Raw genomic sequence first — 13,360 nt, 5'->3', positions numbered from 1 at the left:
GAAGATTTAACAAATGAAGCTCTAAGATAGTGTTATAGTTTCAAACTTTGGAATCAGGCAAATGTTCATGATAGTGTAGTAACCTTAGTATTAATGATAAAAGCATGTCTAGTGACAAATATTAAAAGAGCAAATAGAAATTTGTGGGCTTTTTCTATTTGTTTAATGTATTTATTGTGAAATATGTCACATCCTCTGTTTGCTGTAGTTCTAACAGATCACATTTGTCAAGTTCATATCCCTGGCTTCTTTCCCAGAGAATCGAATATACAATTGATCCTTGACCACATGGACTCCCATGTGTCACACTTATACCTTTTAGGTCTAGTGTGTTAGACCTAAATGTGCCAAAATGGACACCCGAGGCAACCCACAGTCTTAGAGCCCAGGACGGGACTAAATGTCTGGTCTAGTCTCAGCCCTGTCCACCTCAGGATGGGATAGCTGTCTTAGACACTTTGCCTGTGTTGGCCATGCCTAGTCCACCATCAGTGTAACCCATTTTCCATGCCTTGTTGGTCAAGAGAGACACAGTGATGGGCTGATAGAAGACTCTCAATGGTCACTTGTTGATTGAAGGAAAATAGTTCTTTCACACACAAGGGAACAAAGAGCTATAATGCGGTGAGAGTTTCAAGTAAATGCAGGAGGTACCAACATCTAATCCAGCAGCAAGAAAAATGAACCGGATAACATAATAGCACAGAGAACAGGAAAGTAGACCAAGCAAATGAAAATCGTCCTCAGTATTCTATTCTATTCTTGCTATTTTGTGTTCCTTGAATTTGGAGTGGATACAGAAAAAATTATCTGGGGGACAAAAGCAGTTTGGGGTGTAGTTGTTAGGTGGGACAGAAATATCACCCAAGGTGAGGAGGCCAAGCTGCCTCCTCCTCGTTACTGGATATGATTTAACCTAGAGCAAATGGTGATAAAATCTTGGCATAAACATCTTCTTATGGTGGCTGAATTAACTCATCCAGCCCATCAAGCCTCATAACTCGAATTTGTAGACACAGGTGGTCATGCACTTTAGTCAGGAGGATTGAAAAGGAACAGTTTTGTCCATTAGGTTCCTAATTGTTATTATTGTGAATTTTTCTTCAAGATCTTTTGACTTCCAGTTTCGATTGTTAGTAAGGGGCGCCTGGGTGGCTCAGTTGGTTAAACGACTGCCTTCGGCTCAGGTCATGATCCTGGAGACCCGGGATCGAGTCCCACATCGGGCTCCCTGCTCGGCAGGGAGTCTGCTTCTCCCTCTGACCCTCTTCCCTCTCGTGCTCTCTATCTCTCATTCTCTCTCTCTCAAATAAATAAATAAAATCTTTAAAAAAAAAAGTAAGTGTTAACTTGATTCATGCCCATCTATCTATATTGCTGCCCCAGTGTATTCAGATGTTACTGTTAACACATATTGTATAAGGGAATATAATTGTAGTTCAGATTGGAAAAAACAGATCACAGAGGTTAGACTCACTGTTTTCATAGTGCAACTATGTATTTATTTGTGCATCTACAAATGGATGCTTCTAGAATGCCTACTACAAGTTTTATCGTAACCCGGTCTTTGGGAATGTGTAACTATTTTCACCAACTTGATTCTTATTCATCAAGATGAAGGAAGAGTTGCACTGAGAATAAAATGACATCAGGTTCTTTCAAGCTTAGCTTCTCCATGATTTTACGTTTTATACATCACCACTCGGTGAATATTATTTTTATATTTTTTCATTTCATTTGTAATTAAATATGCCACTGATACAAAACACAATCGTCTTTTAAAATGGCAGTCCTGCAATTTTATTCCTACCATAAACTTTTAGTGTTTTTCATTTTGCTCTAGGTGTTGATCAGTTTTCATGTTTTAAGCACACCAGAATCATTGAAAGGGAACAGTTTTCTGTGATCTCAGCATCCGCTTTTTCTGATGTTCCTGTTGTTTCTTGTAGATATCGCCGCGTCTGAGTTTATTGAGGAAATGCTGTTGAAAGCCGAAGTTGCCTGGGAAGAAAGGGTAAAAGAGCATTTATCTGTTCCTGCCTTGGCCTCCGAGGAGCCCTATGAAGAGATCCTCCATGACCTCCCAGCTCTCTCCAGCAAGCTGTAAGTGCCTTCACTGTAAAGTGCTAACATCGTAGATCTTGCTCATGGAAGAGTTGATTATTTTCTCTGCCATCCCTGCTGACCATTTTATAGTCAGTATTAAGATGGACTCATAACTAAATTGAAGCTGAATGTTAACATCTTTACCAAAAAATACTTGTTGACAATGATGAGTTTGGCCTAATTTTCTGAGAAATCCTCTGAATTCTTTTAAACACTATTATTTTATTTAGTTATTAGATCAGGCTCGTCACCATGAGACCAAAGATGATATTTTAAACATACTCCACGTTTTTAGCTAAACTGATTTGTAAGATTCCCAGTGACTATGGTAATGGCTAAATTCCTCAAGTAGGAAATACAAATATTCACTTTTTTCTCTCTAAAGTACAAAACTTAATGATTTCCGATTGTCTAAAATATCTCCTAAATACTGATACATATACTACAACAAAGATGAACCTCAAAAACGTTATGCTGAGCGAGTGAAGCCAGACACCAAAGGCCACATATCGTATGATCCCATTTGCATGAGATGTGGAGAATGGGCAAGTCCATAGAAACAGAAAGGATATTAGTGGTTGCCAGGAGTGGGGACAGGGGGCAATGGGGAATGACTCTTACTGGATATGAGGTTTCTTTTGGGGATGATGGAAATGTTCTAGAAGTAAATGTGATGCTTACACAAATTTGTGAATATGCTAAAAAAAAAAAAAGCACTGGATTGTAAAGTTTAAAAGTGTGAATTTTGTGCTAGGTGGATCCTATCTCAACAAAAGAAGGAAATACACAAGGAAAAAATATTTCAGGTTGAAAACAACATTTTTTAACACGCCGTTCTTTTTTTAAAAATTTATTTATTTATTTTAGAGAGAGCGGAAGCAGAGGGGAGAGGGAGAGGGAGAGACTCTCAAGCAGACTCCACGATGAACTGGGAACCTAAATCATGACCTCAGCCGAAACCAAGAGTCGGACATTCAACCGACTGAGCCAGCCAGGTGCCCCTAACACGTTGTTCTTTTGATAGAGAACATATATGAAATGAATCAGAGCATTGGCAGGATTAACAGAAAACATACACGTGTTTCTTTCACAGATCTCTTGTGCATCATTTACAAAGCAGCATTTCTTCACACACCAGTTGCTGGAGTCAGTGGTTTAGCCCCGGTGTGCAGGAAGGTTTGGTCTTCTGTCTCTCTCCTCACCTCGGCATCGCTGAGTTTTCCCCAAACCATTTCTATCCTTTCCCTCCATTAAAATAAACAAATGCTATTGTTCTGTGAAAATCCAAGTTGCCCTGGTTTAAACCAAGCGCCTTCTTGAATGGTTTGATAACCTGAATTTTTAAATGTAAAGCCTGCCCTTCAGCTCTTTCTAGAAGTTCCTCAGCTTTAGGAAGGTGAAGAAGGAATTAGAACAAAATAAAACTCCTGGAAGAAGGGGAAAGAGCAAGTAGGCCTTGTCACGTTGGCCAGTTTTCCTTGGCTCCAGGTAGGAGCAAGCACTCCCATGAACCTCGTGGCTTCTTTGATCTCATTACTTTGCCCAAGAAAGGATAGTAGTGTGTATTCATCAGTATGAGAAGCATACGATTTGAAAGAACTGATTCAGACTTCTCTTCTTCTCCATGTAATCTGTGTTTATCTTCAGAAAATCTCTTTTCCCACCTTTTATCAGCAGCCCTCTTTCTGAGGACTTAACCCACATTACCTCATCTGAATTATTATCGCCTATCTTTCAATTTTCAATCCAACTTCCTATTCCTTGGAATAGTTGACGCACTCCTTTTACATTTTCCTAGGATATATTTTGCTAAATTTTTAACAAATAGTTGAGTGGTTTCTGATATCTCAGCATACAAGTCAAATTCTCTTTCCAGTATCCACTCCTGTTGTCTTGAGAGGCTCTGTGTGCTGAATCAATCATGAGTTAGGATAAGAACGTCACTCCCGCTATACTCCACTGTTAACAGCCACCCTGTCTTTGGTTAAACATTTAATCACGAGGAAAATCCTGTATTATTGAATTATTTCATATTCCATGTTTCTAAGATAATCTTCTATTAAGTGAACAATTTTAAGGGGTCTGTTTGTTGCCTCACTTTCAAGTTCATGAGCAGGTTAGACTTAACTCTAGAGCCCTCCCAGCGACAGTCTTTCCTGTCTGTAAAGCTTTCAGGCTTCCTCTGTCTGCTTTAAATTTGCAACAACTGTTGTCGTACTTGACTGCCATTCCCCCTTCTGTTCTTTCTTGCCTTCTGGTCTCCTCCCCGTGCTGTCTCTCGTGTCCTGACTTGGATCTCAGTGTCGTGCATGCCGTGATTGCCACAAACAAGACGGCTGTGGTGGCATGCGCCCTGTGGTGTTGGAACATGGAAATGCCCTCCCAGGGTCTGTCATCCCTGGAACGTTTGATGTGTGCCAGTGTTTGCTGCGAGTACTCTATTTCATGGGGTCCTGGAGTTGGAATCCACAGCGATTCCGCCTAGTACCTGGCGGGGTGGAGTCATTTGCTGAACAGTTGTGGGTGTTGAGCGATTCACGCCAACAGTTGACGGTTCCCATGTGGCGACCAGACTTCAAGATTTGTGCAGAGTGTTTGTGTGGGTCATTGCCTTTAATCCGCAGAACAACACAAGTATGCTCTTTCTTTCATTTTTTGTTGTTGTTAATTTTTTAACTTGAATATTGTTGACGCACAATGTTACATTAGTTCCAGGCGTACAACATAGTGATTGAACATCACTATATGCCGTGCTCACTACAAGTGTAGTCACTGTGCATCACCAGACAACGCCATTACAGCATCATCCACTATATTCCCTTTGCTGTATCGTATCCCTGTGACGTTTCTCTTTATTTATAATTTTTTTCAGTTTCAGTATATTGACACACACAACACAAAGATTTCTTTTTAAAATTTTTTATTTAAATCCCATTTCATTAACATACAGTGTATTATTAGTTTCAGCGGTAACACAAACACTTTCTGTTCTATCCCCATGTTATCCATCCCTGTCTGAGACTCGGAACTCAAGTAACTTGACTCATGTCACACACATGTACCCACTCTCCCATTGTTTCAACAAGGAGGTCATTTTTATTTCAAATTGAAAACTTCTAATTTGGCCTGAAAGAGGAGATTGTAGATCTGAGTTTCCCTGTTATGGTCAGTCAACTTTAGGTGTGGAGTATTGTCAAGTTAGCATAAGTGTTTCTTCGTATGACAACTTAAGGAGATAGTCTGTAATTAGGAAGACATTTCCCATCTGCAGAAATGAGAAGCATGAAGGCTCCTCGCAATACAGTTGACCGCTGATCTGCTTTTAAGCTGAAGCTCAAGTCAAATGAAACAACATGGGGCCATATTTCCCATCTGGGGCCATGTTATTTATCAAACCCTTGGTCTGTCTTGCTCTGAGTGTCTACACGCACTCCCCGAGGCGACCTGTGAGGCCGTGTGCTGTGGTCCTTATGGACGGCGACCCAGAGCCACCCATCCTGGTTCAGATGCTAGCTTGCACCTGCTGGCTCTCTGACTTCAGCAGTTCAGTCAGAGTCTTTGCCACATGTTGCCTCCAGTGTAAAATGTGGGTGCGTATAGTAAAGAATTTGTCCGGGCCTTTCTCCTTGCTTCCTGGGAGGGAAGATGCTCAGCCCTTGGAATTCCCAGGCCATAGGACTGGCTCTGTTGTCCGGGATTCCTGGGATCACACTTGAATTTATGCTCACAAGGTGCCTCATGGTGGGGGCTGGTCATACCAGAAAACCTAGTGCTGGGATGGAATGACTGAGCAGTGAGCCAGCCTGGCCTCCGGGAGGCCATCATGTCTACGGAACCAAACCTCAAGGAAGACTCTGCAAGCCCAGTGGAGCTTCCTGGTTGGTGAACACTTCTGTGTGCTTGGGGTGTGATGTGCCTTGATTCCCACACCTCACCCTGCGTGTCTGTGTGCATGGCTGATCCTGATTCGTACCTTCCCTAAGAAAGCTGTAATAGTAAGTATAGTGCATTCCTGAGCTCTGTGAGTTGTTCTAATGAATTATTAAATCTGAGGGAGTTGTGGGAGCCCCTGAGCTGGTAGCTCTTGGGTCAGAAATGTGGGTGAGCATGGAGACTCCCAAAGTTGTGGCTGTGTCTGCAGGGAGGACAGCCTTGCCCTTAATTTGTGGGGTCCATGCTATAGGTAGTCAGTGTCAGAATTGAGCTGCAGTCCATGGGTGGTGATGGTAGTGGTCAGAAATGTCTCCTGAGGTGGATCTTGATGACTCCGTGACTTAATATTTTTGAAACACAGCAGTATCTGGCTCGTTGTGATACCACATAAGTGCTTGAGAAATGACAGAAAGAAAAGCAGATGTTCTTCATTCATCTGTGATTGTCAGCATCATCATCTAAAGAATAAAGGCCTTCTAGCTCTAAACTAAAACAATAAAATTAAGCTTTCAGTTTGGTGCTTTCAAACTGAGTATGACCATATAGAGAAAAACGTATTTTCTAAGGAGCTAGACGGAAAAATCCAATCTCAGAGAAGACCAGCTTTGGTGTGGGTGCATCCTTTTAGTAGGTTGCTTGGGGCTGGCTCTCTGGGGCTTCTGAGTCAGATAGCACCTGGGGTGGAGAGATGATGTGACTGGGAAAAGTCTGCAAAGAGTGGAAAGAGGCAGACCTGAGCGGGTCTGAGAACACAAGGACAAGGCGCTGGGGGTAGGTGGGTCCCAAGGTGCATAGGCCAAGCGGCCATTGATGAGGAGAAATACCCTGTGGGGATTTGTAAGAGGCAGAGTATGAGTTTTGCAATGTGTCCTTCTGGACCTCAGTAGAACCTGAGACTCATGATAGGCTTGGAGTAGATGTTATGGAAAGCCTCGAAGGGGCTACGTTTTATGAAACAAGCCCAACATGCATTTATTTAAAAGCAAGCCAACTGTCTGTGGCTACACAGGGATGTGTCCTATGGCCTTTGTCGCTCAATAAATACAAATACGATTCGCATATCCATGCAATTTCAGTAATCATTTCCCTTGATCTTCACTCAAACTCCATGACTGAGGGTGGGTGGACGTAATCATCTCCATTTTATTTAGGGAGAAACAGAAACCCGTATGCAAGGGGATAGCGAGTGAGTAACGGCTGCAATTAGAACCACAGTCTTCAGATTCTTTGTTCATGCTCTCCAACCTGAGGCAGGAACAGGCTCAGGAAGATTGTCTTGAGTATCTCCCCAGGCTCACGGTGTGCACAGTCCTGTTGTACAAATCTATAAAAAACAATGACGTTGCAAATGAGGGACATAGCCTTTGACCCAGGCCTCACCACCACACCTGGGGGCCTTCTTTACAGAAATTGTCTCCTAGTAATTTAGACCAGGACTCTTGGATAAGCAATCCTGAAAAGTGCATTTTTACTCCTAGAGCCTGAGCACAGTTGTGCTGCAACCATTAATTTCCAGGCTCCTGATGGTTGAACACTACCTCTCTGGTTATTCCTGCGAGGCATTGTTCTTGTACCTTTACTCCTGACCTGAATGACCTGACCATTTTCAGAATCAGCGCAGCTCCTGGGACCATTTTGCAGTAAAATAGTATCACCTGAGATAAAGTTGGACCAGATTCCCGGCCCTGGATTCTTCAGAGACTTTGGAAAAAGCTCTGTGTTACAAAAGTGTCGATAAAGCAAGTCCATCTCTTCAGTGTGAATTTAGACATGGATTCTGTGGTCCAGAGGGGGACAGAGAGAAATGTCACACAATACAGGGACATCATGAAACCTTGAGAATTATTTAATATGGTTTCCAACTTTAAACCATTTACACTATCCCTCAAGCGTGGTTGAATAACTAGTTGGTTTTCCAAAGTTGGTCGAGAACTAGACTCAGCTTAAGGGGAAGGTAGAGGGAGGGGGCAGACATTTCCATGTCTATTCATTTCCTTTTCCTACAGTTGAAAGTGCTCCAGAGATGGAAACTCACTACCTTTCAAAGCAGCTTATTCCACCCACCACCAAACACACACATCATTTTCTTCACTTTTTATCTTCTGTGCTGACGTGCACACATACACTGCACACACTGTGTGTGTTCTGGAGCTTGCTCGAGTAACTTACGTAAGTTTTACCAAATTCTATCAAATTTACTTACTAAAAATGTCTGAAAATGCTGATTATTAAGTATTTCCTTGACTCGAATGATGATAATATCATTTCATATAAATATCATTCATTAAATACCTATTCAGAAAAATAAATATATGCTGGACAGTCACTTCTCACAGTATAACACAGCATATGCAGAAACTCATGTATTCACAGAGCTGCTGCATTCAACTTGTTTTAAATTAGATTTTTAAAAATTTCTTCACAGATACCTGTTGAGAACTACTAAATGAATATAAAATGTCTTAAAAACAGTGTCATTTCCAATTCAACCGCAAGAGATGCATTGATTTTTTTTTTTTTTTTTTTTAAATAGGTGCCACACCTAGCATGGGTCCCAACATGGGGCTTGAACTCAGGACTGTGAGATCAATACTTGAGCTGAAATCAAGTCAGAGGCTTAACCGACTGAGCCACCCAAGCCCCTGACATTTTTGCTTTTTTAACACAAGTAATATTTTACCAACGTGTTTTTTCTTAAATGTATTTTTTATCACAAAAACTAAAGTCATTTTTTGGGGGACACAAATATAAATTAACTCAAAGCTCTCCAAGAACTGTTTCATTCAGAATTAAGCTTTGCATCATTATTTTGTAGATGGAGAAAAACCCAAATTCCTTATAGTAAATAATTTATGTAGCTGTGTTCTTAGGATTAAAATTGAGAACTATCTATTTAGTACATTACCTCACCACCAAAATAACCTAGTTACATATGCCATTTCTTCACATTTGTTTTTTTTATTTTTTTTTAAATTTTATTTTATTATGTTATGTTAATCATCATACAGTGCATCATTAGTTTTTGTTGTAGTGTTCCACGATTCATTGTTTGCGTGTAACACCCAGTGCTCCATGCAGTATGTGCCCTCTTTAATGCCCATCACCGGGCTAACCCATCCCCCCACCCCCCGCCCCTCTAGAACCTCAGTTTGTTTCTCAGAGTCCTTAGTTTGGACTCTGTCATGGTTTGTCTCCCGCTCCAATCGGAGACTGGGGAGGAGACTGTCCAAAGTTCCCCCCCCCTTCATTTTTCCCTTCCTAGTATCTCCTTCTTCTTCTTTTTTTTAACATATAATGTATTATTTGTTTCAGAGATACAGGTCTGTGATTCAACAGTCTTGCACAATTCACAGTGCTCACCATAGCGCATACCCTCCCCAGTGTCTATCACCCAGCCACCCCATCCCTCCCACCCCCCAACCACTCCAGCCACCCTCAGTTTGTTTCCTGAGATTAAGAATTCCTCATATCATTGAGATCATATGATACATGTCTTTCTTCACATTTGTTTTGGTTTGATTTTTTTCTTTGTTGGCCTAATAAATCCCAATATAGTCAATTTTGCTTGTTTTCTATAGTTTTCTAAAATTGATATAGTCATAATGGGCAATAATTGTCGCCTTTGTTAGTTTTATTTTATTACCTTCCTGTTTCCATTTTCAGAAATAAAATCTCAGTTCCTACAGGCACATTTGCTCTGCATGAAATGCCTTTTATGTTTATAGAAATCAGTAAGTCTTGAATAAATCCAGTAGAGTTCAGAAATTGATTGTCTACTGGTATAGTCTTGTGTAGTTTTGTCCACAGTCAAGTTAAGGCAATCTATCCCCAGTTTAATCTCAATTGTCCTTGGTTGTTTGTCTCCTCGTTTTCTTTATGTTTGTGGAATCTGCCTTACCAAAGCCTTCTTTTAGAAAATATACTCTTTTCAATCCTATTTTTTTCTGTTTCTCAGTGATAAATTTCTTTCCTGATACTTTTTTTATGTAATCAAAATAAAATTTTCTCATGGAGGAAAATTTGGAAAATGCAGGAAAACATATAGAAGCATGAAAAAACTCACTCAGTAACATCAAAGAAAAATTATACCAGAGAAGTTAAAGATGAAAGGAAGACTTTATTCAAGACTATTGCAATACGGGAAGAGAGAGAGAGTGAACTTGGCTCAGAGAGCTTTTAAATGCTGGGATGAGCTTGTGGTAAAGCCTGGGGATGTTAGCAGGAAGGCTGGTCCTTGTGAGAAGGCCATCCAGAGTTTGCTAGTTGGTGCTTAAGGAAGTGAGGCCCCTTCCCTCCCACAGAGACCAGGAGACTGGGGCTCCCTCTATCAGTCCTGATGGTTACATTCCAACAGAATGGCTTCCAGGTCCTTGAGAAAGACATTGTGGGATTGTAGAATATTCACATCTCAGAAGGACAAAGGAAAAATTTACAATGGAAAGTTCTTTAAAGTAAGCACTCTAAGAAAAGAGACGGCCACAGTCTCAAGTTGGGGAGGAGACTGTCCAAAGTTTAGCTAAGATGAGGGGACTGTGAAGTCCATTTCCTTCAGTAGTCTATGTTTTTGATGAAACTACTATTAATTTGGTCTATTTCTTCTTATCCTTTATGTGTTTCTTTTTCTTTATTGAGTTCTTGTTCTCTCTATATAACTGCATCTTATTTTTTTAAATTAATCTCATAGCAAATATTTTGTCATAGTTGATAAACATTTAATGAGTGTTGAAATAAATAGCCATGGTTACTTAAAAATTATTGCTTTTTTTTTCTAGAAAAATAGCATTTTTAGTACATGTTCATGGTGTACCAATGGATAATCGGTGAAAATTTAAGTATGTAGAAGTTATCTTGTATGAACACTGTTGTTAATCACAACGATTATGGATAAAATGTATTTCATTTTACAAGTGGGAAAGAAACCTAAAGCACACTTTTCCATAAACCTTTAAAACATTATCACATGCCATCAGCCAAGGTATGTGTTTTGTATTTTCTTACAGAAAATATGTGTATGACAAACATGTTGCCATTCGATTCAATTGTATTATTTAGAATCATTTTTTCTTATATGAATGAGAGTATTTTTAACTAGTTACTTAGAATTATTGTTAGTAATAGATCTATGGTATCATATATGATATTATTGAGTGTGTAAGTGATTTTTAAAAGATGTAGGTGAGATGATGTGTAAAGAGGGATTATGTAGTAGCATCATAGATCTGTAGGGCTTGGCATACACTTAGATGTATGTCATCATCTAACCCCCGCATTTGCAAAGGCAAAATGTGGGCCAGAGATTTTGACGGCTTGCAGGGTCAGGTAGTTGCCAACTTGAGGTAAAAACTAACTTAGGGGCTCCTGAGTGGCTCAGTCGGGTAAGTGTCTGACTCCTGATTTTGGCTCCTGTAGTGATGTCAGGGTCGTGAGATAGAGCCCCATGTTGGGCTCTGTGCTGGGCACGGAGCCTGCTTAAGATTCTCTCTCCTTCTCCTTCTGCCCCTCCCTGCCCTCTGTCTCTCCCTCTCTTAAAAACCAACCAACCAACAAACAAACAAAACCTGACTTAGGATGAAGTCACTGTATTCCTGGACCAATCTTCTTTCCAAGTGTACTTCTCAGTTGGAAATAGACTAGATCCTGCTATTAATGCTGTGATTAGACTTGAGATAGGAGAGTATTTTAGCTATTTTAGTAAACTCACTGTTTCTTTATAGAAATCCTTTATAATTGGTGATTTTATGTAGTTTCTACCTGACTAGTCCAGCCACTGCTTTCTTCATCGCTTTAGACTCAAAACACCTGGTACAGTCTATGCAAAGCCTCCCTTTAGTTTCTCTTTGAAGACTTTCTAATAAAGCAGAAAAAAAGAGGTGATTGACATTCAAGGGTGGATAAGTAAGGAAATATTTTGGTAGGCATGAGGGTGGATTTTGGATGTGGGCAGTGTGACTGGTGGTTAAGAACACGAGCTCTGTATCTCAAGTCCCACCTCCGCTCCTGCCTCACTGTGTGTCCACAGCCCGTTCTCTCTCTCCAGTGTACTCACCTATAAATATGCAGAAAAGTAGATATTGCTTATAATGCTGTTAATATGAGGTAATATGTGTAGAGTTAATATGTATAAAGTACTTAGAATGGAGATTATCGTACATTCAATTCCATCTAATTATTAGAATGTTTTATAGGTGGTCCACTCACATTATAGAAAATATAGGGCAACTGCAATGGTCTTCACATATTTTAAGGGTTCTCATGTTGGAGAAACAGAGGCTACACCTTGGGAGCTCCAGGAATGGTGAATACAAGTTAGGACAGCAAGCATTGTTTCACAGTTGCTCAGGGAGGAAATAAGTTATGAATACCTTATCACTTGATGGTATTCCAGCAGATCTGGATATGAAATTTTTATAAGCATTAAAAACATTCTCATTTTATAGTGAATTTTTAAAATTAATAACCACACGGTTGAGAGAGATAGTCTGCCCTGGGCCTTGAGCACCCTCTCCAGTGTTGCTCAGTGTGTCAGAATGCAAAGCATATGTGCTCAGTCATACAGGCCATTAGGTAGCTCAAGGAGACCACAGAGCAAACGCCCGGCAGGGGCCGGGGCGGGGGGGCCACTGGCTTCTCTGCTGCTTGGTGCTGCATTTGCTGATTGCTCAAAAAAATACTTGACTCCTGACCAGGTTTCTTACCTCCAACACAACACACTGCACGTGTAGGTGTGCATGTAGTTTCCCCTGTGTTGGCCCCTCCTACCCACCATGGGACATGGTCAAACGTGAACCTCTGGATACTGTGTGTGCCGTGAGTCATGAAGTCTTCTGTCTCAGATCCAGGAATCTCTTGTCTTCCGCGCCTATCCATGAAGTAGTAACTAGCTAACCCGTTAGTTTGTAAATAGAGGAAAATCCTTGAAGCTTCAACAGTGCTGGACCCACACAAATCACGACTTTCATTGCCTGCTTAATACTGTAGTCACTGTGCTAAGCCCTTTGTGTGCATGATGCTAGAAATCCCTCAGTAGAAGCCTTTCTTGCAGATTGGTTTTAGAGAATGCTTCTATCACTTGCCCCGGGGTGCCAAAGCCGGCCTCAAAGCGCAGTTTTCTGACTCAGACACATAAGCTCCTGGCCCCCTGCTGTCTCTCGTCAGTATACCTTTTCACTTACTTCAAAATCTCTTCATTGAGGGGGCACCTGGGGAGCTCTGTCGGTTCAGTGTCTGCCTTCGGCTCAGGTCGTGATCCCGGGGTCCTGGGATTGAGCCCCACATCGGGCTCCCTGCTTAGCGGGGAGCCTGCTTCTCCCTCTCCCTCTGC

The 13,360-nt window shown here is 41.0% G+C and overlaps 1 protein-coding gene across 1 annotated transcript in view; it reads left to right on the top strand.

The window, feature by feature from the left end:
- MYO16 (myosin XVI) overlaps positions 1-13,360 on the top strand; it is a 475,554-nt gene that overhangs the window by 143,191 nt on the left and 319,003 nt on the right. The window contains exon 9 of the mRNA XM_027590435.2: positions 1,950-2,103. Within this exon, the coding sequence (XP_027446236.2) occupies positions 1,950-2,103 (154 nt within the window). The remainder of the gene's footprint in view (positions 1-1,949; positions 2,104-13,360) is intronic.

The sequence above is a fragment of the Zalophus californianus genome, chromosome 3, assembly GCF_009762305.2.
Source record: "Zalophus californianus isolate mZalCal1 chromosome 3, mZalCal1.pri.v2, whole genome shotgun sequence".
Lineage (NCBI taxonomy): Eukaryota > Metazoa > Chordata > Mammalia > Carnivora > Otariidae > Zalophus > Zalophus californianus.
Note: the sequence above shows the minus strand (reverse complement) of the source record. Positions and strands in the feature narration are given on the sequence as shown.